General features: G+C 42.5%; 1 protein-coding gene across 3 annotated transcripts in view; it reads left to right on the top strand.

Annotated features, from left to right (window-relative positions):
• Nucleotides 1-24,380, top strand: part of PIEZO2 (piezo type mechanosensitive ion channel component 2) — a 459,894-nt gene that overhangs the window by 432,814 nt on the left and 2,700 nt on the right. For all 3 annotated transcript variants that reach the window (XM_053571827.1, XM_053571828.1, XM_053571829.1), the window contains 8 exons: nucleotides 5,191-5,349; nucleotides 7,116-7,263; nucleotides 12,306-12,494; nucleotides 12,844-12,936; nucleotides 14,205-14,377; nucleotides 16,310-16,438; nucleotides 17,683-17,762; nucleotides 23,864-24,047. In XM_053571827.1, the coding sequence (XP_053427802.1) occupies nucleotides 5,191-5,349; nucleotides 7,116-7,263; nucleotides 12,306-12,494; nucleotides 12,844-12,936; nucleotides 14,205-14,377; nucleotides 16,310-16,438; nucleotides 17,683-17,762; nucleotides 23,864-24,047 (1,155 nt within the window). The remainder of the gene's footprint in view (nucleotides 1-5,190; nucleotides 5,350-7,115; nucleotides 7,264-12,305; nucleotides 12,495-12,843; nucleotides 12,937-14,204; nucleotides 14,378-16,309; nucleotides 16,439-17,682; nucleotides 17,763-23,863; nucleotides 24,048-24,380) is intronic.

Raw genomic sequence — 24,380 nt, forward strand, 5'->3', positions numbered from 1 at the left:
ACCATAATCAAGCAGTAAGGTATAGAATCAAGATCTGAGGACAGATAGATCAAAGGAACGGAACAATGAGTCTAGAAAGAGATCTACAATCCCAAGCTGAAAGTGCAAAGGAAATGTAGTGAAGACAGGATAGTTTTTTCAACAAATGCCAGTGGTGATGGACAGTTACATGTTTCCATGAAAGAGAAAAGGAAGGAAGGGGAAAGAAAGATAAGAAGGGAAAGGAAGCATTGTTGATCTATAACTTTACATCATAGACCATTGTTGACTCAAAATGAATCAAACACCTAAAAATGTTAAGACAAGGTTTTCTAGAAGGTAACATAGCAGAAAATCTTTATAACTTTAGGTGTCTAAGAATATATAAAGAACTCTCAAAATTCAAAAGACTGACCATGCCAAGTGTTGTTGGCAAGGCGTAGACAAGCTGGCACTCTCGCGTGTTGATCAAGAGAGTGTGAAATGGTTACCACCACTTTGAGAAATCAGAAGTTCAGTAGTTTTGTAAAAGTTGAATATTTACCTACCCTATGATGAGCAGTTCCGCTCTTGGTGGAAATAAAAGCATATATGCCTACCAAGACTTGTACGTGAACATTCTCAGCAGCTTTGTATGTAATAGCCAATCACTGAAAACAAGCCACATGTCGTCAGCAGAGGAATAGCTAAGCAAGTAGGTTCATACAGTGAACTGTGACCCAGCAATAAAAATAAAAAGGACAGGAAAATTGGTGTGCACAACTACTTGGTGGATTTCACAACAGTTCTATGGAGGGAAGAAGCCAGATGATGAGAGAGAGAGAGACAGAGAGAGAGAGAGAGAGAGAGAGTGTGTGTGTGTGTGTGTTTTACCCGATGGTTGCATTTATACAAAGTTTTGGAAAATGCCAGCTAATCAGTACTGAGAGAATGAAGATCAGTGATTGTCTGGGGTGTGTGAGAAGGAGGGCAGAGAGGATTGCTGAGGACATGAGGAAGCTGTTGGGAATGAGGAGACCTAACTCCTGTGGGAAGGGGGGTCTGTGCACAGATTAGAACCTAGCCAGTTGTACACCCTAAACTTGTGCCTTTAATTTATAGCATACCAATTATACCTCAATAAATCTGCTAAAAGAAAGGAATTTATCATATGTGATTGTTCATATGTAATTTTTTTTTTTGAGTTTCATTTAACTGTTTGAAGCAGCCAGTTAATGACATGCACAGAGTCAGGAACAGTGCTAGGCAACTAATGTGTGCTACTTATTTAATTTTCCTAGTAACATTACTTTTAAAGAAGAAAGTTAGCTGTATTTTTTCTCCCTTTAGCATGAGGAAACAAGACACCAAAAGAATAATTAAGTTGCTCAGAGGCATATTCATGAGTATATGCAGTCTTAATTTGCTATTTTTTTCTAACATGCCATGAATTTTTTTTGAACTAAGAAATAGGCTTTCCCCTTATTACCCATCTGTAGTTCAGTCAAAGAGAGATTCACTTTGTCTTTAAAAGTCTCTCCCAGAGACAGTTGTAGTGGAACAAAGTATGGTGTGACCCTCACGCCTATAATCCTAGCTCCCTGGGAGGCCAAGGTAGGTAGATCACTTGAGCTCAGAAATTTGAGACCAGCCTAAGCAAGAGGGACACCCTGTCTCTACTGAAAAAAATAGAAAAACTAGGCAGGAGTTATGGCATATGCCTATAGTCCCAGCTACTCGGGAGACTGAGACAAGGGGATCTCTTGAGCTCAGGAATTTAAGGTTGCTGTGAGCTAGGATGCCATGGCACTCTACCAAGGGTGACAGAGTAAGACTCTATCTCAAAAAAGAAAAAAAAGTATGTCCCATGTATCCACAGTGTTTTGGGAAGCACATATTTTATAATCACTTATTATTCCCCTCAAATCACCAACTTCAGTTAAAATTTAACAATACTGAGGGAAGCCGGGAAGTTGTTGTAATACTGAAGGAAGCCAAGAAGTTGTTGTCTAAGAACTCTAGAATGCCCATTTCAAATGTGGAAGCACAAAAGGGAAATGAAGAGCATTATCACCAGTGCTGCCCCATTTCACTGTGATAAAAACACCTCTGTGGTTATCCTCCCAAAGAGAAAACACAGAAGTAAGTGGACAAGCAGACAGGAGAGCCAGTTGTAAACAATGACAACCAAGAAGCTGCCGAACCCACTGTGCTCTAGGGCACACCTGGAGTTTGTATGAATTTAGGACTATCAGAGCTCTTTGACTGAAATGCCAAAGATTAGCAACTAGAAAATTTTTTATGAACAAAAAGAGACAAAGCTGATTTCTTTGCAGGAGAGACACTGCAGGAGAGATTTTTCTGAGATTTCTTACTGTTGAGATCCACTGAAGATCCAGGACTTCCAGATGTCCACCCACCTGGCTTGCTTCTAGACCTTTCAAGAAAACAGCAGTGATTCTTGGTTAAAAAATATCTGTGGGCAGTGCCTGTGGCTCAGTGGGTAGGGCGCCAGCCCCATATACCAAGGGTGGCGGGTTTGAACCCAGCCCCAGCCAAACTGCAACAAAAAAATAGCTGGGCATTGTAGTGGGCACCTGTAGTTCCAGCTACTCGGGAGGCTGAGGCAACAGAATCGCCTAAGCCCAAGAGCTGTGAGCTGTGATGCCACAGCACTTTACCAAGGGTGTCACAGTGAGACTCTGTCTCTAAAAAAAAAAAAAAATGATATCTGCTTCTAATAATAAAATCAAAAGTTAATAAGACAAATCTGAAACACAGCAGAAAGAGGAAAATGCCACTTGTATAAAAGGTTTTGAGTATTGCTCTTAATTTTAAGGACAGGAAAGATTATGCTAAAATATCACCATGTCAAAAGTTTTCTTTTATTTCCTTTTTAAAATATGGGGGGGGAGGGTTGCCATATTTAAGACACTTGCAGTGTTCTGCATTTATCCAAAGATAAAAATGATCTTATTGATCATCATTCTTAGAAATTATATTCTAAATATTTTTCTCATGCAAAATTTAATTCCACCAAATTTACTTTTCCAAACTTGCACTAACACTTGTGAACTGTACAGTGCTATGGGTGTCTTCACTAAATGTCACCTGGAGAAAAGGCTACTATCTCTATTGTTGAGGACATCATAAAAAGAAGGAAAGCTAGCTCATAGAGGCATAGATTTCAGAGCTGGGAAGAATTTTCAAATATAAACACTTGAGACATCTTGAGAAATGGCTTGAGGAACAAACCCTAGACAGAATTAGAACAAAATTCAGGTGTTCCCAGAGTTTGTTAATCCATTACTTGCTTCTATAGATGTATAGTTAAAAAAAAATAGGGGTCTGCTTACCAGAATTCTTTCTCCTACATATTCCAAATTATGGATCCTTTTAAGAAAAAATTTTATTTTGTTTTTTTTCTTCATGAGTTGTTGTTTTTGGTTGTTTTTTTTTTTTTATTGTTGAGGATTCATAGTGGATACAAAGATCCGGATTATACTAATTGCATTTGTCAGGCAAAGTCCCTCTTATAAATGTGTTCCTCCCTCAAGATGTGTGCCAAACACTGTGACTCCCCACAGCCCTCTCTCCTTCCCTCTCTCCACTCCCCCGTTCTCCCACCCGCCACCATGTCATCATCAATTGTCCTCATGTCAAAAATGAGTACATTAGATTCTTTCTTCTCCGGTCTTGTGGTGCTTTGCTGAGAAGAACGAGTAATTTACTATGGAGAGTTAGTATAAAAGATATAAAGTCTCCATCTTTGTTAGTGACTGAATAGTATTCCATGGTGTACATATACCACAGCTTGCTAATCCATTCCTGGGTCGGTGGGCATTTAGGCTGTTTCTACATTTTGGCAATTGTACATTGAGCTGCGATAAACAGTCTATTGCAAATGTCTTTATGATTAAAGGATTTCTTTCATAAACAGTCGAACGCAAATGTCTTTATGATTAAAGGATTTCTTTTATTCTGGTAGATGCCCAGTAATGGCATTGCAGGATCAAATGGGAGGTCCAGTTTGAGTTCTTTGAGGATTCTCCATACTTGCATCCAAAAAGTTTCACAAAAATAGAGACATAGACACCTAGAACCAAATAGAAAACCATGAGATGAAGCTAACATCTTACAGCCACCTAATCTTTGATAAACCGAACAAGAACATCCACTGGGGGAAGGAATCTCCATTCAGTAAAGGTGCTGGGAGAACTGGGTATCCACATGTAAAAGACTGAAACTGGACTGCGCCTTTTGCCACTCACTAAAACCAAATCAAGATGGATAAAAGATCCATCTTGAAAGATCCATCATAGATCTAAATCTAAGACATGAAACAAAAATCCTTGAAGAAAGTTGGGGGAAAACACTTGAAGGTATCGGCCTGGGGAAAAACTTTATGAAGAAAGCTTAAGTGGCAATTGCAACAACAAAAATAAACAAATGGGATTTAATTAAACTGAAAAGCTTCTGTACCGCTAAGGAGACAACAACAAAGCAAATAGACAATCATCAGAATGGGATATTTGCATATTATGAATTGGACAAGAGATTGATAACTAAGATCTATAGAGAACTCAAATTAAGCAACAGAAAAAGAGCCAACAATCCCTTGTATCAGTGGGCAGGAGAGATGACTAGAACCTCTGCTAAGGAAGACAGACAAATGGCTAACAAACATATACAAAAATGCTCATTGTCTCTAATTATCAGAGAAATGCAAATCGATGACCCTGAGATATCACCTAACCCCAGTGAGAAGGGCCCCCATCACAAAGTCTCAAAGCTGCAGATGCTGGCGTGGATGTGGAGAGAGGGGAACACTTTTACACTGCTGCTGGGACTGCAAACTAATTCAACCTTGTTGGAAGGAAGTATGGAGAATCCTCCTTGATGAGTTTTAATTTGTTGTATGGTAACTGCATCATCCACATAGTAAAAACATGTTTTAGTAAATTCACGTAACAGTAATTTATTTTAATTATGCTGTGAGCAATGGAATAATACACGTTGGAGGCGCCGTTCATAGGAATTTTTTTTTATCAGATTGTCTTATCCCTGCCTTTTGTCTTCGAAGAGATACAGTATTTGTAGAGAATTCCTTAGAATTGAATAAACGCCAGAGGGGTCATTCAGTTGGTTAATTATTGTTTTTATTCTAAACTAGTGCTGTTTTGTTTCAGAAGGGTGTTCTAATCCTTCACTTTCTGTATTTTTACATTTTAGGAAATTCAGCCAGAACCTGGTTGCCCAGCTTTGGTACTTTGTGAAATGTGTTTACTTCGGATTGTCTGCCTACCAAATCCGCTGTGGCTACCCAACACGGGTCCTTGGAAATTTCCTCACGAAGAGCTACAATTATGTCAACCTCTTCTTATTTCAAGGGTAAGGACATGCTTTGTAGTCACAGTCACTTTTGGGGGGTGGCTGGCTGTTGAAGAGCATGTTTGTTCCCACCTAGGAGGGAGGGGGACCAGGAAGAACATAGCAATGTTGGCAAAAGAACAAAAATACCTCTTTGAACGCCTTTCTGTGTGTAATTGCCATACACCTGTCCACAATGTTGGTCTAGAGCAGTGTTTTTCAACCTTTTCATCTCATGGCACACTTGAACCTATGGTTAAACTTCTGCAGCACACTTGAATTATGCTGACCAAAAAAAAAAAAAAAAAGAATGTACTTACTGTGCTTTGAATTTCTTTATAAAATAATTTAATAATGCTCTTAAAATTTTTCCTGGCACCCATGACATCCTGTCACGGCACACTGGTGCAGCTCATCCACCTGGGTCAATATTCTGTGCTAATATCCTGCATAATTACTGTAGTACTACTGGGGGATAAAAAATAGGAACACTTGATCCCTAAGCATTATCATACTTCTGGGCACAGAAGCATAGACTATTTGGATGATTCCAAATACCTTTGAAATTCCAAAATGCCTTCAGAATTTTTTATGTACAGTTAAGTTCATTCATTGAAGAAGAGCATTTATTCCACCTGACTTGCTTGTTCACTCAAACAAAGCCTATTTGTTCGTGTGAAAATTTCAGTGGTAGCATCTCCTTTCTGTTCCCTCATAAATTAAATCGCAGTGTAAAAGGTGAGGCTGTTGGTGGCACTGCCAGTTCCTCTATAGCACCAGTCATAAGAGGAGTTGGTTGCACCCACATGTTGAAGGGCACTCAACACGGTGTGTCAAACAGGGTATCATTCTGTGCTAGCCCGTATCTGGAACTAAAATTTCTTCCAGAGCTTGGATGAGTGTTCACTCAACAGAGATGAGGCAGCCCAGGGTGAGTGGCCACCCAAATCTCTTGAAGGGCTCTGGGAGGAGCCCAGGTTCCCCAGCCTGGGAAAGGTCTATGTCAGTCAAGAAGTAAGGAACAGGGCGGCACCTGTGGCTCAGTCAGTAAGGCGCCAGCCCCATATACCAAGGGTGACAGGTTCAAACCCGGCCCCGGCCAAACTGCAACCAAAAAATAGCCGGGCGTTGTGGCGGGCACCTGTAGTCCCAGCTACTCGGGAGGCTGAGCCAAGAGAATCACTTAAGCCCTGGAGTTGGAGGTTGCTGTGAGCTGTGTGAGGCCATGGCACTCTACCAAGGGCCATAAAGTGAAACTCTGTCTCTACAAAAAAAAAAAAGAAGTAAGGAACATCCTTCAGAACCTAGAGGCACCTTCTGAAATACAGCTGAACCACAGAGGCTGGGCCAAGCCCCTGGTCTTTGCACAGCAGCAAGTCCACCAGCTATGGTGTTCTGCCCTGCCCTCCCATGACACTCCCTGCTCCCTCAGGTCTCACCCATCTGCACACAACTTTTTCTTACCCAGTGTGTCCTCTTTACTAACTCATCCAACGGCAAAACCACAGTGATTCAGTAATCCTAGAGCCAGTCTCATCATATGAACAATTAAACATGAAAGAAATTGACTCACCTTTAATCTTATTTAAAAGGAGGAGTCCTAGTTGGTTAAGACTGTTAGGGCAAAGTGAAAAATGGGAATCCAGTGAAAAGTGGTTGTATTCCAAGTGGAATACTGTAACGGTCACCTTGAGGATTTTTCCTAAGTCATGAGGGTTAAAATAGTAAGAGCTACAAGGGGCTTCTGGGGTACAAATGTCTCTCTGACACGATGTGGCTCCTGCCAGGTTCCGCCTCGTTCCGTTTTTGACTGAGCTGAGGGCAGTGATGGACTGGGTGTGGACAGACACAACCTTGAGCCTCTCCAGCTGGATCTGTGTGGAGGACATCTATGCCCACATATTCATCCTCAAGTGTTGGCGGGAATCAGAGAAGGTAGGAAGCCAAGCAAAGTGCCTCACTCCTTATCCAGGTTGGTGATAAGATTCACATGAACTCCTGCAACTACCATGACCTAGAAATGTCTCATTGATTTCCAGCCCACTAGAGCTGGGAATTTCAGACTTACTGCCGCCTTAGTAAGCAATAGCATCCAGATGTTTTCTTCTTTTGGCACGTGTATATTGTAATTATTTTTAAAAGGAAGAAATATAAGTTCTGAGTTATTGCTCATATTGCTCATATATCTCAGTAACTCTTGAATAGCTCATTTGGGAGCAGGCGGGATGGGGAATGGGAGAGAAAAGGTGGCTCCACTGTCTTGGACTCACACTCATCTCTGATTCACTTTTTGGACCAAGAAAATTGAAGGGTAAATATCTGGTTATTTGGATGTGTTGAGTATTAAGACTTAAATATGGATAGGTTACCCTTACTGATTGGATTTTTCAAAAGTTTAGCATATGAAAGAAAAGGCTCTTGTAAAATAGCAATAATGTCGCCTAACAAACATTAGCTGGGGTATATCTTTTTTTCTCATCTAGAAAAAGTTTCCTTGAAAAAACCTCCTGTAAAGACATTTTGAACAATCAACACAACTCCATTACAGAACTGGCAGCCTCAGGAGCAGTTGCGACGAAATGTCCAAGCACATACACAGGATCACACAAGGGGGAGTTCACATCAAGAAACCTCTGGCCTTCAGCTCCTGGAGTCCTTTATTCAGAGATAGAATACTCGTTATCTATTTCTGCTAACAAACTATCTCAAAATGTAGTGGTTTAAAAACAACAACCATTTTATCTGCTCACAGTTCTGCAGGTCACCCATTTGGGCTGGGCTCCATTGGACAGTATTGCCTGGGGTCAGTCCTGTGACTGCTGTCCACTGGTGGCCCAGCTGGGGCTGATGTTATTTGATGGTGTCACTCAGTTACGTGCAGGTTGGGTCTGGCTCTTGGCCAGGCCTCTCTTTGTATATTCTCTCATCCTCAGGGAGGGGAGCCCAGGCTTTTGCTCCTGGTAACAGCACATTCCAGGGGAGCACGAGGGGGAAGGCTGCAAAGCCCTGTGAGGCCACAGCTCAGAGTTCCCTCTTGGTTAATGTCTGTGACTCTAAGCAAGTTTAAAAGCCAACCTAGATCCAAGGGGAGGGAGGAACTGATGGGACTGTCAAAGGCAGGTTGCAAAGGGGCATGCATACAGGAATGAGAAGAATTTGAGGTCTTTTCTTGCAGTCTACCATAAACATTTACTAGGCACGTCCTAAGTGCCTGGTACTCAGCTAAGAATGAGAATAGAGTGGGGAACCAGACGTGCAAAGGCCCCACCGTTGTGAGACTGGCAGTGCAGCAATGAGTTGCAAACATTGACAAAATAGTCACACAAATGAATGCAATACATGGCAAAGGCTTTGCCAGAGAGACACGTGATACTCCAAGGGCATCGGGGAGGTGGGACCGAGTCTGGAGCTGAGCTCACGACAGAGCTGCCGGCTGCCCAGGGAGCATCTGCTTTTCTGTTTACTTCTGGGCTCTTGGCCCTGACCCTTTTCGTCTCTCCTCCACTCTGACAGGGGCCCCTTCAGTGGATATTTTACATCTTTATTCCCCCAGAAAATGCCTGACACATCTTCTTACTTGTCTGAATCATCTTTCCCACCTCATTCCTAACCCCCAGCTGTCAACTTCAACAGCTCTTTGTCCATGATCCCTCCACGACTCCTCAACTCTGGATCCTGTCTGTCCCTACGGGCCCAACAGCCCTCTGTATTCAGCCCTCCTAGTACTTAACCACACTCAGAGCCAATTGTTTCTTTATTTTTTTTTCTATCATAAGCTCTGTAATGATAAGCCGTGTGTGTTTATTAATATATGCCCTAGATATCACTTAATACCCTGAGCCCAGGAACACAGTAAATATTTGTTGAATACCACCGCCACCAACAAAATAAAATCAGTTGGTGACTTATGTCATATCTCAGTACTTCTCTGACCCGTGGTGGCACCTGACATAGCCCCATCCACCCTGGCCTGTCCAGGCTACTGGTTCTCTCCTGGTTTGCTTCCTACCTTTTCTTCTAATCTTAATTCTTTCCACATTATTTATACCCAAAGAGAGAAGATAAATTCAAGAAGCCAAATGTGCAGAGTTTTGGATACATGAATACTGAGAATAAATGTTGAATCACTAGGTTGCTGGTGACCTTTGGACAGTGTCAAAAGTAGGATGCGTGCGGACTCTGACTGAGGGGCTCAGGAGCCCTGGGAGGCCACATCCTAAAGGCACCATGCTGGGCACAGGCAGGGAGAGAGACAGGATTCAAGAGAGGGGCAAGCCTGAGAGTGATTTCCAATGGATTTGAATCTCTCTGTAGATGGTAAGGAAAAGGCCAAGAAAAAAGAGCAAAGTAAAAATTCTAGTATTAGAGCAAAGGAGAAAGGTCTGGATGGGGGCCTGGGAAGCACGGAATCTGAGGCGAGGGCGAACAAGTGAGTGGCACAGATCCATACAGCCAGCTAGAGAATGAGGCGGGTGCATCCATCCACTGCCAGCATGGGGAGAGGTGGTAGGTTAAGGACATGAGCCTGCCTGCAGGGCCCAGGACCTGACTGTGAGAAGCTGGCTTACCTGCTCACCTGGGAGAATAGGTGGCTTCTAAGAGGGAGATTTCTGATCTAGCAAGGGCCCTAAATGATTCCTAGCGTGACACCCCACTTGGCTGCATGATCACGGTGCACCTGAGAAGCTGTGGCTGCCTGGTCGTCAGCTCATATCCACCTTTCAGTGCCTTTGAGCCACCAGGTGGGGACATTCTTCCCACTGCCAGTGAGGCCATCACAGCTGCTGCTCCACTGATGAAGGAAGGTAGGTCAGAGGCTCTCTCTGGCCTGCAACGCCAGGCGCTCCTGGCAAACATAGACCTACAGCTACCTTTTCGTTTTATTTTTAAGAAATAAAAAGCTTCATATTAGTGTATCACCTCTACTTCAATACGTACTTCTATTTTATGCCAGGTTGATGGCCCTTTCAGAAAATTAGCCTTTTAAATCACTCATGGTAAAGTTTCCTGAGAAGTGTAGGTGTGTGGGAGGTAAGTACAGGGGCCTCCAAGTGAGCCCGACATGAGTCAGAGTCTATGCCATAGGAGTCTGAATGTCACAGCAATCCCATTTCTAGTATGAAGTGAAAGACTAAGCTCCTTTTCAAAGCCACTCTTCTTGGTTATTGTTCCACATCACATTCCTGTGCTGCAGGGACCTTATGAAACAAGGGCACTCACCTGAAGGGCACAGCGCTGGTGGGAACACTCAGAAAACTGAATAGAAATGGGATGTAACAGGAACACACACTGGGAGGACTCAAGAGGAGTGACCTAGGAAAGGGGCAGCAGCCCAGCACCAGGAGGCAACTTGCCTTTGAAAAGGGGAGGGGAGAAGGAGCCTGGTAATTCCAGATCCATCAAAGGATTTGGGCCCTTTCCTGCCTGTCAACAGAAGGCAAGGGACAAGGCTCCAGGAACTTCCTGGGGGAGCAGGAAGAGGACTGGGCCTTCAGAGAGGAAGTGCCGTGGTCCCACGCAGGCAAAGCAGCCAGCACTGTTCTTGGCAGTGGTGAGATGAATCTCCTCTAACTCACAGAACCTTCCCCAACACGGTGTGGGTGCTGCTGGATAGAAGGAGAAGAAATAAAGAGAAAGCAAACTGTACCCGTGTGTGTGTACAGACATGTGGAAGCCTGCGCATGTGTGTGAGTGTGCCTGCGCAGACGGGGGCTGTCTGGAAGGCATCCAGCCATGTGATGTGAAAAGCAGCATTAATAATGGCTGGATGCTTCCCAAACAGCCCCATACATATTTCAAATTTTCAATACTGGATTCCAGTTTTTCATTTCAGCACAGAAAATTATAGTCAACAGTGCTAAGAGACACAATATGTGTTACCCTCTGAACGCCAAGGTGGACAGAGCCGTTTCTAACACTGCTGGTGTGCACTAAGGGCCAAGCCCCACTCACGCCCCTCCTGCTCCTCCAGGCTCAGCCATGGCAGTCAGCACAGGCTGGCACAGCCCCTGAGGCCGTGGACCTGGACTGACTCCAGGCCTCCCTCCCGGTTTGCAGCCTAGGACTAGTGCCTACTGTGGGTTATGCATTATTTTTCCTTATCTTAACCTGGTGAAATGAATGGATCCCTCCTGAGGATTAATCACACTGCCAGGCCAGGGAGTAGGGATGAACCCCATGTTCTGCATGCAGCTTAACCTTAAGGGCGGCCCTAAAATAGCAGAAGGTCATGAAGGAGCAACACTGAAGGTCAGAGGCAGGTTTAACACCCGGTAGAGCATCTACCACCATGACCTCTAAGCATAGGGCTTAGTGAGCCCTTAACAAACCTGCAATAAAGCAAACAGAATGCTTCCATCCTTGCCTGTGTGCCCTCTCCTGTAGGACAGCAAGTTCCCCGCAGCACAATCACCCCACCCATGCAGCCCCCAGCAGGGCCTGTCACTGCCCCACGGCAGAGGAACTCTTCTAATCACACAAGCCTCATTTTAGGACTTGAACAACAACGCTGTCCTTGACAATACATATCACGAATTAAATTAAAAATAGTGGGTTTTTTTCATTCTTTAAGGGCAGGGAAGGTTCAGTTGAAAGGCATGCATTTTGAGTATTTAAGAAGTTAAAGTAAAATATCTTTCTCCCATGCAGTCCCTTAAAAACAACAGGTTTACTTGAAAGGAAATTTGATCCCTCAGTTCATCATCAGCAACACACACGTCACAATTTTAAAGGGAGAAAGTCACTCTGCTTGGGTTCCTCTGCTGTGGTGCCACCATGGGGACATGTCAGGAGCTCACATGTCAGGAGAGCTCCACATCACCACCTGGCATCACCCCAAGCTTGGGACAAAGTTGTCATCCTGTTTCAGACGGGTAGAGAAGAATGGAGGCTACATGCACATTTGCCAACACTCCCCCTCTGCTCCCCGCTCCCTGCAGGGCTGGCCGCCAAGCCTTGTCTGAACCCTTCTGTTACAGAGGTACCCTCAGCCCCGAGGCCAGAAGAAGAAGAAGGTGGTCAAGTACGGCATGGGGGGCATGATCATCGTGCTGCTCATCTGCATCGTCTGGTTCCCTCTCCTCTTCATGTCTCTCATCAAGTCTGTGGCCGGAGTCATCAACCAGCCCCTGGACGTCTCCGTCACAATCACCCTGGGAGGGTATCAGGTAATCCCCATGCGTCCGTGGGGTCCCCCTGCTTGCCTGATCCTCGCCCACTGCACCTGTCTTTCATGCCAGACACCTGTAGGATGCTTACCTGTGTGGCCAATCCAACTGCCCTTTCTAAATTTTGACTGTTTGGCAAATATGTGGTGTATGAAATAAGGGGCAGAAGACACTGTAAGAATATTCTGTTCTGATCTTGAGCACAGGAGTAATCACTTCACAAAGAGACCTCCAAGGCCAGTTGCCTCTGGGGCGAGGAGTGGGTGGTACACCATGTAAGTGTTTTCTTTTAAGCCAGGATACAGAGAAGAGCTCAGCGACACTGACAACCTGCGTCTTTGTTTTCCAGCCAATTTTCACAATGAGTGCCCAACAAAGCCAGCTGAAAGTTATGGACCAGCCCAAGTTCAATAAGTTTATACGAGAGTTTTCTAGGGACACCGTAAGTAAATGCCTGTAGTAATCCCTACAGTGACCTTCCATGTAGGTGAGCTCACTGGTTGTCACTTCACTGTGTTTCACTTTGGCCTGAGATGGTAGGGAGGGGGAAGAGGTTTCAGAAATTATCATACGTAGACATCAGATTCCTGGCCCCTGGCTACTCTGATTATCTAAGAAGTTGTGTCTGTTATTGTACACGAGTGGTAATAAGCATAATTTTAATTTAGAACATGTTAATGTAACCTCAGCAGATATTGATCCATTTTTTAAATGTGTTTAACTTTTTAAATTGTGGTATATATTGATCTTTGACTGTTTGGTCCACCTTAGGCATCATTCCTAAGACATAATCTAAAAATATGGGGAAGCATTCTCTGTATTAGTAGGAACTGGGAGCAGTTTGGAGGTTCAACACAGGCTGGTTGGTTTGGAAATTAAGTGAATTGCATTGGCACAGGTCACCCTGGTGTGGTCACAATACGAGACGGGGCTTTCACTTTTTATTTTATTGGCATGCTATATCGTTTGAAGATTCTCCAAGCAACTTCTTTTATAATAAGAAATAATCATTGTCGAAACTATAAATGACGTGACAATATCTCAAACTAAAACATAAGTGAAAAAGGAGACTATTATTTTTGTAAAGGATAAAAAACAAGAAACTCATCCCTTTCTTCATAAAATGATCGATAATGTTCTGGTGGCAGAGTTGGGCTGATGTTATTCTTTTATCTATAGTTCAAACTTTCGATCATATAAAAACATTCTCATGGCTTAAACTCGTTTTATGAATAATGTTTTTTTTAAGAAAGTGATTGGGCAAGCAGATGCTCTTCTGTGAAATTGTCACCTGTAATACGCACCATCAAAACAAATCTTGAGTGAGGAGCAACTATTCAGACAGGGCTGGGATGTCCTGGGTAGATTAAATTTTGTCTCTGTCATAAAAGGATTGTTCCCCCATAGTTGATAAATTTCCTTGTTAGTGGAGAGGAAAAACAACATTAAATTATCTAGTTTTCCTCTAGTGTTTAATTGTAATAACTGCATAGCTAGAATGGTGTAGCAACCCCACCACCAGGGGTGGGCAGTGTAACTGGGAAGTGCCCACTGCTGTGGGTAGGGAGACTCCAGGCAGCCATCCTAAAAATGCTCCCTACGGAGGGAAAAGTCCTCTCTATACTGTCAGTTAAAGGGAAGCCTGATGGCCTTCTTCACACAGCATCACGCAGATGGTGTATTTATGCATATGTATTTGTGCACATACAGGGCGCTATGCAATTTCTGGAAAACTATGAAAAAGAAGACATAACAGTAGCAGAGCTAGAAGGAAACTCAAACTCCTTGTGGACCATCAGCCCTCCCAGTAAGCAGAAAATGATACACGAACTCATGGACTCCAATAGTAGCTTCTCTGTTGTTTTTTCATGGAGTATTCAGAGGTAGTTACTGTATTTCCATGCATGATTTCTCCTTTTCCCTGATCTAAACTTGGGCTGGAGTGGGAGGATAGAAGGGTATTAGCATTAGATTAACGTGGATCTTACGTTATCATGACACCGGTGGCAACTTCCCTTCAGTGTTGAAGCTAATACTAAATAGTGACTTGCCCAAGAACCACTGACCCAACTCAGACTTCCTAGTTTTCCTGTGGGTTTTGTTTGTTTTGGCTTGTTGTTTTGTTTTGCTAACTATAGGTTTACAAAAGTGAGAATGAGTTCCATGAGCAAAAGAGAGAGAAAAAGAGAGGAAGCGAGAGAGAAGAGGGTGATGGTTTATAAAGCGAAACAGAGTCTGGATGTAAATTGTAAGATTTCCATGAAAGGTTGAAGTTTGGTCATAATGACAAAGAAATTGCAGCCTCTGGAAGCCCAGATTATCACTTGTGTCCCTCGACCTGGGGAAGTCCTAGCAGATCTTTTCTCCAGGGAGGAGATGTGAGGCCAGCTTGGCCGTTCCAGAAGGAGTCACACAGACTCCTTCCACCTAACCTTAGCCCGTGGCCAGCACACAGACACTGCTTCATTTTTGGTTATGTAGAAAAAGTTGTCTTAGGGAAAGACAGCTAATTTTCCCTAAGAATTAGGGAAAATTCTTATTCCAAATAGTACGTCCAAAAGGCCAACAGTGTAATGACACAGTTCTGGGGCCTCAACATGGTCAGCTAGCTAATCAGCTGACCAGCTAGCTGATTTGTTTCATTCCTCATCAGTCTGGTGACTCAGGGCTCTAAGCAATCTTTGCTAGGCAGTTAGGGAGTAGGCTCATTTGGGTCCTTGATACCACAGTCTTAGTTAGAATTGAGAAAGAATCGTGACAGGTAGAGAAGACAGCCTCTAGAATCTAAAATGAATTTGCAAGGAAATGGTAGAGCAATATTTCAAAAGAGACCATACGGGCATCCTCAAACTTTTTAAACAGGGGTCCAGTTCACTGTCCCTCAGACTGTTAGAGGGCCGGACTATAGTTTAAAAAACAAAAAACTATGAACAAATTCCTATGCACACAGCACATATCTTATTTTGAAGTCAAAAAACAAAATGGAAACAAATACAATTTATGTGGCCCGTGGGCCGCAGTTTGAGGACCCCTGGGAATCTAAACTAACTTCTTCAATCTTATTTTCTTCTTGTAAGTGTCCAAAATTCTTCATATCCAATTCTGTACAAATTGCCAAAAAATGTACTTCAAAGCCTGTTCTTTGAAGAGTTACCAAAAGTAACAACAAAATTAAAAATCAACTTCTGATCAAACATTTTTTTTTTTTTTTGAGACAAAGTCTCACTATGTCGCCCTTGGTAGAGTGCTGTGGTGTCACAGCTCACAGCAACCTCAAACTCTTGGGCTTAAGCAATTCTTCTGCCTCAGCCTCCCAAGTAGCTGGGACTACAGGTGCCTGACACAACACCTGGCTATTTTTTTTTGTTGCAGTTGTTTAGCTGGCCCGGGCCAGGTGCGAACCCGCCACCCTCGGTGTATTTGGCTTGCGCTATAACCACTGTGCTACAGGCACTGAGCCCAAATATTCTTTCAAAAACACAGACTCTATTAGTCACCCTGAATATTAACATCATTGGGTTAATATAGGAATGTGTCAGAATTCCTATTAGAGCATCAAGATGGTTTCTCTTTTTGTCAGTAAACTCTGCCTTCTCACCTTCGACTCTAGTTTAAAGGTGGTGTGGCCTCGCTGAGTTTTATTAACTTAGTTGTCTAAGAGGCTGGACATGGAGGTGAGGTGTACCAAAGAGGTGCAGACTCGATGAAAAGCTGGCAAAATTAATAAAATGAAGAGTCGAGTCATTTTTTTTTTAGATCTCTCTTACAGACTTCTGAATAATCACTAACATTAACCTTCTATTTTTTCTTTACAGAAACATAAGTCTGGGTGCAAAATCAGAAATAGCAACAGATAAGCTTTCTTTTCCTCTTAAAAATATTACACGAGAGAGTATCGCTAAAATGATAGCTGGCAACAACACAGAAAGTTCAAAAACGCCAGTGTAAGTTTATTTTTCTTATTAATATAGCTTTAATAGGTATATGCAGCTGATACCAAAATTCTATCTACGAAAATTTCTGTGTACAAGAAATACAATTACCTTTGTTATTTGGTAACACGAAATGAATTTCTATTTGGAAGCCCCATTTTGCTAGATAAAAGAAACATAATCTCAGCCTGTGGGTTTTCTCTCCACTCTGCCTGAGGTCCTGTCCACGTTCTTAATGAGTGTGGGTGTAGTGCCAGGCTCCCAGGCACAGGTCTGTCTACTGTGGAGATAGATGATCTCAGGCTTTAGTCCACATGGCAGGCAGCCTCTGCTCAGCCCCTGGGTCCCACAAATGTCATTTGGAGGTGTGGTTCTGCGCCCACCTGACATGTGTGACCAGCTGTGCTCCCTTCCTCCTGGATCTCGGGGACATTAGGCTCCTTCTGCTTTCAAGGGTCCTATTCAGAAGTGGGACACAGGATTGCACTAAGATGACCATGGCTTTTTATCAGCTGTGCCTGCCACCTGATCATGGTGCCCGCTGCCCCCATCGCCCTCAGGGGAAGGAGTGGGGCTTGGGGTTTCACACTCTGCTCCATCCCCTCACTCTGTCCACTTAGCCCAGAGAGTGTGGATGTCGGCTGTGGGTGGCAAACCGGGCTCTGCTCCAACTATCTCACCAAATCCCAGGATGACGGAGGGGAGTAAAAGGACATTTGGAAGGAAAAACGGTATCTCAGCATCCTGCCACATATGCATTTCCTTCCAAACAGATACAAGCTGCCATGTTTAGCTTCTAATGTGCAGGGGGCACCTCCCTTCCCCCCGTCACTGCTCAGGGGCCACAGTCATGGGGCTCGTGAGAAGCTGAGGTCCAGCCCACCGACTCTGCCCACACCCACCCTGCACGGGGTCATTCAGTCTGCTTGATTACAGATCTTTTGAAATCCTAAATATTAAAATTTGAAGAGTGCATAATGGTACTGGTAAGAGGTCGAGGATCATACTAAGAAAGAGAACTCCAGCTTCAGATGCAGGCCCCAGACAGGGAAATGCTGGCGGCTGTTTGTCAGCCTGACCGTCTGGGTGCAGTTCTGCACAGAGCTGGGGCGTTTCTGCCACTCAATGTCTATGCATCGTACAGATGTATGAAACTTTCATTATTATTTGTTTGATAAGAGGTCAAAAATAGCAACAAAAAATCAAATTTAGGTGTGTAAAACAATTTAACTACATCTTTTTTTGTTAACGCCCAGGACAATAGAAAAGATTTATCCATACTACGTGAAAGCACCTAGCGACTCTAACTCAAAACCCATAAAGCAGCTTCTGGCCGGTAAGTAGGAGAAGAAAATTGGTTTAAGACTTTTAAAAATCCCACTTTCATTCGATTTCAAGAGTTTGTGTTTTCAGCCTCTATCAAGTTACAGTTCCCAGTGTGACAAGCGCAACCCCCCTGCCAGCCCTCACCAGCCTGAGGAATCACACTCTCACCTGGAAGCCACACTATTCATGGTCTTTTTTCATTGAGGGAAGACCTGACTGACTTAAATTCACATGGAGTGACTCACAGGATGGCTTGTCAATCTGTCAACTTGTTTCTATTTAGCACCCAAACTGCTTACTGAAAAACCTCCTGATGCGTTGTTAAACACAAGGCCCTAAGGATAACAACAGTAAAAACACAGCCTGAAATGCACAGTTCAGCCCCAGAGTTAGTCAGTCCCAGTAGTGGTGCTTCAGCCTTGGTCTCTTGCACCCTCTGCCCCGCCCCCACCATCTTCTCTGCCTGTGGGTGACCTGAGGCCCAGCCCGGGCGCCAGGATCCTCTGAGATCCTGCCCAGAAGGCTGCTCACGTGATAAACTTCTCTGGTGCTTCTAACCTTCACTACAGGTATATTCAGCATAGGTTGATGACTGCTACCAGTTTACATGTGAGGAGACTGAGGCTCAGGGTAGGAATTGCTCAGCCAAAGCCCTGCAACGTATAGATCCACACCTGAGCCTGTCTGGGCCCAGGTCCCTGGTTTTCTCCTTATAACCATCTCAGGGCTTCAGAACCCGTGTTCTCCAGCTCCTGAGTATTCTTGGTGGCTCACACTCTTCCTCGATAAGGAATTTGGGTTTTCCAGTGTCTTGCTCCCTTCTTCAGCCACCCAGCAGACATTTTTTACCAAACACTGTTCTACATTCCTATGATGATTTAGCATGAAATAATGCTGTCATGGTTCCCACCCTCACGGTTCACCACCGTGTTTCCCAGAGGGGTACTATTACCCTTGGCAGGAGTGGGGCCTTCTTACAAAGACCTACACAATGTAATGCCAAGCTTTTTATTTTTTTGCCCTCTCTAGTACTATTCTTTCTCATTCACTCCATTCTCCAACAAAAGAAATCACTGACCCTACATTATGGTTTTCAGAACTTTTCTGAGATTCACACCATTAGCCCTTCCTGAAATGGTCTCCTGTCCCTACCCCATCTCCAAATTTCCGAAGTTCTCACTCAGCAAAATGCAGCTCAAAAGTCATCTGCCTGTGGAGCCACCATGGATTCTTCTAACCAGCAGCTCACAGAGCTTGCCAATGCTGGTCCTGTGGTGGTTACCACATGCCCATAAAGGGCTCTGTGTACACAATCTTTTCCCATGGAAAAGTTATTAAATCATAACTGTTTACATTAACGCAATGTGCTGATTTGATATACACTTTGGAATGCTTACATCAAACTGGTAAACATAACCTTTACCTCCCTTACTTATTTGTAGGGTTAAGACATTTATACTCTACTCTTAATATTTTTGACATATACCCCAGCATGGTGCACGTTAGGTGAAGTCCCACCAAATACCCTCCCTCCTACCAGCCTCTCCATCCCCTCTCCTCTCCCTTCTCTTCCCCCTTCTTTCTGGACTCTAGTTGTGTTTTATCATTCATATGAAAGCGTAGGTAATTATGTATTGGTTTCATAATAGTATTGAGTACATTGGATACTTTTTCTTCCATTCTCGAGAGACTTTACTAAGAAGAATATGTTCCAGCTCCATCCAAGTAAACATAAAAGCTTCGAAGTCTCCATCTTTTATGGCTGCTTAGTGTTCCACAATTTGTTGATCCATTCATGGGTCGATGGGCAGGGCTGCTTCCATGACTTGGCAATTATGAATTGGGCTGCAATAAACATTCTGGTGCAAATGTCTTTGTTGTAAAGTGATTTTTGGTCATTTGGGCATAAACCTAGTAGAGGAATTGCAGGATTGAATGGGAGGTCTACTTTTAGTTCCTTGAGTATTTTCCAAACTTCTTTCCAAAAAGGACGTGTTAGCTTGCATTCCCACCAGCAGTGTAGAAATGTTCCCTTCCCTCCACAGCCCTGCCAACATCTGTAGTTTTGGGATTTTGTGATATGGGCTAATCTTACTGGAGTTAGATGATATCTCAAAGTGGTTTTGATTTGCATTTCTCTGATGATTAAAGATGATGAGTAATTTTTCATGTAGGCCATGCACCTGTCTTTTTCAGAGAAGCTTCTGTTTAAGTCTCTTACCCACAAAGAAATGGGGTTATTTGTTCTTTTCTTATTGATTAGTCTGAGGTCTCTGTGGATTCTAATTATCAGATCTTTGTCAGAAACATAACCCACAAATATCTTCTCCCATTCTGAGGGCTGTCTGCTTGCTTTACTTACTGTGTTCTTGGCTGTGCAGAAGTTTTTTAGTTTGACCAGATCCCAGTAATATATTTTCGATGTTGTTTCACACGCCAAGGGGGTCCTCCTCATAAAATATTCTCTCAGGCCAATTTCTTCAAGACTTTTCCCTGCACTCTCTTCTAACATTTTTATAGTTTCATGTCTTAAGTTTAAATCTTTTATCCAGTGAGAATCAATTTTTGTTAATGGTAAAAGATGGGGGTCCAGTTCAGTCTTCTACAGGTCGCCAGCAAATTCACCCAGCACCATTTGTTAAATAGGGAATCTTCACCCCAGTGAATGTTTTTGATAGGCTTATCAAAGATCAAATGATGATAAGTGGTTGAGTTCATCTCTTGGTTCTCTATTCTATTCCATAAATCTAACTCTCTGTTTTTGTGCCAGTACCATGCTATTTTGATCACTATAGATTTATAGTATCGCCTGAAGTCTGGTAATGTGATACCTCCTGATTTCTGTTTATTTCTGAGTAATGTATTGGCTATTCAAGGTTTTTCTCTAATTCCATATAAAATGAGGCACTGTTTTTTCAAGCTCTTTAAAGCATAAAAATGGTGCTTTCACAGGGATTGCATTGAATCTATAGATTGCTTTGGGTAGTATTGACATTTTAACAATGTTAATTCTTCCCAGCCATGAGCCTGGCGTGTTTTTCCATTTGTTAACATCTTCAGCTATTTCTTTTCTCAGAGTTCCATAGTTCTTTTTATAGAGTCTTTCACATCCTTTTTTAGGTAAATTCCCAAGTATCTCATCTTCTTTGGCATGACTGTAAAAGGAATAGAGTCTGACTATTTTTTCAGCTTAACTATTGTTGGTATATATAAAAGTTACTGCTTTGTAAGTACTGATTTTGTATTCCTTGATCACGATCGTATTCCTTGACACTGCTGTATTCCTTGATCACTTCTAAGAGTTTCATAGTTGAGTCCCGGGGGTTTTCCAGGTTTAAGATCATATCATCTGCAAAGAGTGAGAATTTGATCTCCTCTGACCCCAATTGAATACACTTGATCATCTTCTCTTGCCTGATTGTGATGCTAAGACTTCCATTACTATGTTGAATAGCAGTGAAGACAGTTGGCGTCCTTACCTTGTTCCAGATCTGAGTGGCAATGTTTTTAATTTTACTCTATTCAACATGATATTGGCTGGGGGTTTGTTGTAGACAGCCTCTGTCAGTTTAAGAAATGTCCTTCTTCCGGGCGCGGTGGCTCACGCCTGTAATCCCAGAACTGTGGGAGGCTGAGGAGGGAGAATCGCTTGAGCTCAGGAGTTCGAGACTCGCCTGAGTGACAGTGAGACCCCGACTCATGAAAAAAATGGAAAAACCCAGCCGGGCGCCGCAGCGAGCACCTGTAATCCCAGCGGCTTCCGGAGACTGAGGCAGCAGGGTGCCCGCAGCCCGAGTCTGAGGTTGTGGTGAGCTACCACCCCACTGCACGCTGCTCAGGGGCATAGGGTGGGACCCTGTCTCAACAAAAAAAAAAAAAAAAAAAAAGAAATGTCCTTCTATGCCTATTTTCTTAAGTGTTCTGACCATGAAAGGATGCTGGATATTGTCAAAATCTTTTTTGGCATCAATTGAGAGAATTGCATGGTCTTTGTTTTTTATTTTATTTATGTGATGTATTTATAGATTTACCTATGTTGAACCAATCTTGTAACCCTGGAATAAAACCAACTTGATCTTGGTGTATAATTATTTTCATGTGTTGTTGAATTCTGTTCGCTAGGATCTTAGTAAATATTTTTGCATCGATATTCATTAATGATATTGGTCTTTAGTTTTCATTCTTTGTTGGGTTCTTTCTGGTTTGGGGTTCAGGGTGATATTTGCTTCCTAGAATGTGTTGGGAAGTATTCCTTCTTTTTCTATGTTTTGAAAAAGATTGTATAATAAATGTACTAATTCCTCTTTAAAGATTTGGTAGAATTCTGATATGAAGCCATCTGGCCCTGGACTTTTCTTTTTGGGGAGATTGTGGATAGTTTATGCTATTCCTGGGATTAATATAGGTCTATTCAAAATTTCTAATTCTTTCTGGTTGAGTCTAAGAAGGTGGTGTGCTTCCAGATATTGGTCTATTTCCTTCAGATTTTCATATTTTTGAGAATAGAGTTTTTTTGTACTAATCATTGAGGATTTTTTGAATTTCTAATGTGTCTGTTGTTATTTCTCCTTTATCATTTCTGATTAACGATATTAGAGATTTTACTTTTCTGTTTCTGATTAGGTTGGCCAGAGGTTTATCAATTTTATTAATCTTTTCAAAGAAGCAACTTTTTGTTTCGTTGATCTTCTGAATGATTCTTTTGTTTTGAATTTCATTTAATTCTGCCCTAATTTTGGTTATTTCTTTTCTTCTGCTGGGTTTGGGGTTGGGATGTTCTTCCTTTTCCAGTGGTTTGAGATGACCCATTAAGTTGTTGATTTCCTCTCTTTCTGTTTTCTTGATGAAGACTTCCAATGCTAGAAATTTCCCTCTTAGTACTGCCTTTGCAGCATCACACAGGTTTTGATAATTTGTGTCTTCTTTATCATTTTGTTTCAAAAATGTGGTGATTTCCTTCTTAATCTCATCTTTGACCCAGCTGCTATCTTTCAGCATAAGATTATTTAGTTTCCATGACTTCGAGTATGAATATTCCTATTGCTATTGAGTTCAACTTTTATTCCATGGTGGTCCGAGAAGATACAAGGAATCATTTCTATTCTTTTAAATTTTCTGAGGTTAGACTTGTGTCCTAAGATACAATCAATTTTGGAGGATGATCCATGGGCTGATAAGAAGAATATATATTCAGTTTTATTAGGATGAAATGTTCTACAGATGTTGGTTAAGTCCATTTGTTTTAGGGTCAAGATTAAGTACATTGTTTCTTTGTTTAGTTTCTTCTTGGAGGATCTATCCAAAACTTCCAAAGGGGTGTTAAAATCTCCAACTATTGTAGTGCAGGAAGATATCAAATTGTTCATGTCTGTTAGGGTTTCCTTTATAAATTGAGGACCATCTGGTAGAGTACATAAATGAGAATTATTGAAATCTCTTCCTGTTGAGTTTGCCTTAACAAATATGCAGTGACCATCTTTATCTTTCCTTATCTTTGTTGGTTTAAAGCCAGTTGTAGCTGCAAATGAAGTTACGACCCCTGCTTTTTTCTGATTTCCATTTGTCGGTATTATAGATGTCTATCCCTTCACCCTGAGTGTGTTTTTATCCTTTAAGGTAAGATGAGATTCTTGTAAGAAGCAGATATCTGGTCTGAGTTTATGTATCCAGTCATCCAACCTGTGCCTCTTAAGAGGACAGTTTAAACCATTCACATTAATTGAGAGAATTGATATGCATGGTAGTGTTTTGGGTGTCATGTTCTTCAAATGTCCAGTGCATATTTTTAATCCTTTCACCACTGTGGAAGCTGGGTTTTGTTAAAAAATTTTTGGGTGAGTTTACTTTGGAGTGATTTGGGCTTTAAATGTCTACCAGGTTGATTGGAATTACCTGCACGGCTGCTTAGAGGTGGGTCTTCCACCATCTCCCTGTGGCTGCATGTTCACAGCAACAGACCTCACTAACGGAAGGACCTCTCTTACATATGTCCTTTTCATTTTGGAATCATACACTATCGATAGTAACTAGTTTTGCCATCTGAGGACTGTTGGTGTACATTAAATCCTAAAATTGTCATGCTAACTTTATTTCATTTTTCTCCCCTTCTAGAAAATAATTTCATGGATATCACCATCATTTTGTCCAGAGACAATGCAACTAAATCTAATAGTGAGTGGTGGGTTCTCAACCTGACTGGAAATAGACTATACAATCAGCACTCGCAGGCCTTGGAACTTGTGGTCTTCAATGATAAAGTTAGCCCTCCCAGTCTGGGGTTCCTGGCTGGCTATGGGTAAGGATTCACTTAACAATTAACGGTTACAAGAGTCTACTTCTGTATCATTTAAAATTGAAGATGGGAAGCTTTTTATCTTCTTAGAATTCTTGAATTTTATAGGTGCAATATTAGAATTCACAAATCTGTGGCAACTTCATTTCAAGAAAATAAGGAAACAGGTCCCAAAGAGATCAAAATGCCCGTTGTGACTCATACAACCCAGGTGTACAGCCGCCTTACCTCTCCCTGTTACGGTGTGGTTTGCTGCAACTCAGTGCTAACATTTAGAAATTGGATGGAGTTACCACTTTTCTCCTTAGGTTGTCTTCTGACCTATAACAGATGGAC

The sequence above is a fragment of the Nycticebus coucang genome, chromosome 19, assembly GCF_027406575.1.
Source record: "Nycticebus coucang isolate mNycCou1 chromosome 19, mNycCou1.pri, whole genome shotgun sequence".
Lineage (NCBI taxonomy): Eukaryota > Metazoa > Chordata > Mammalia > Primates > Lorisidae > Nycticebus > Nycticebus coucang.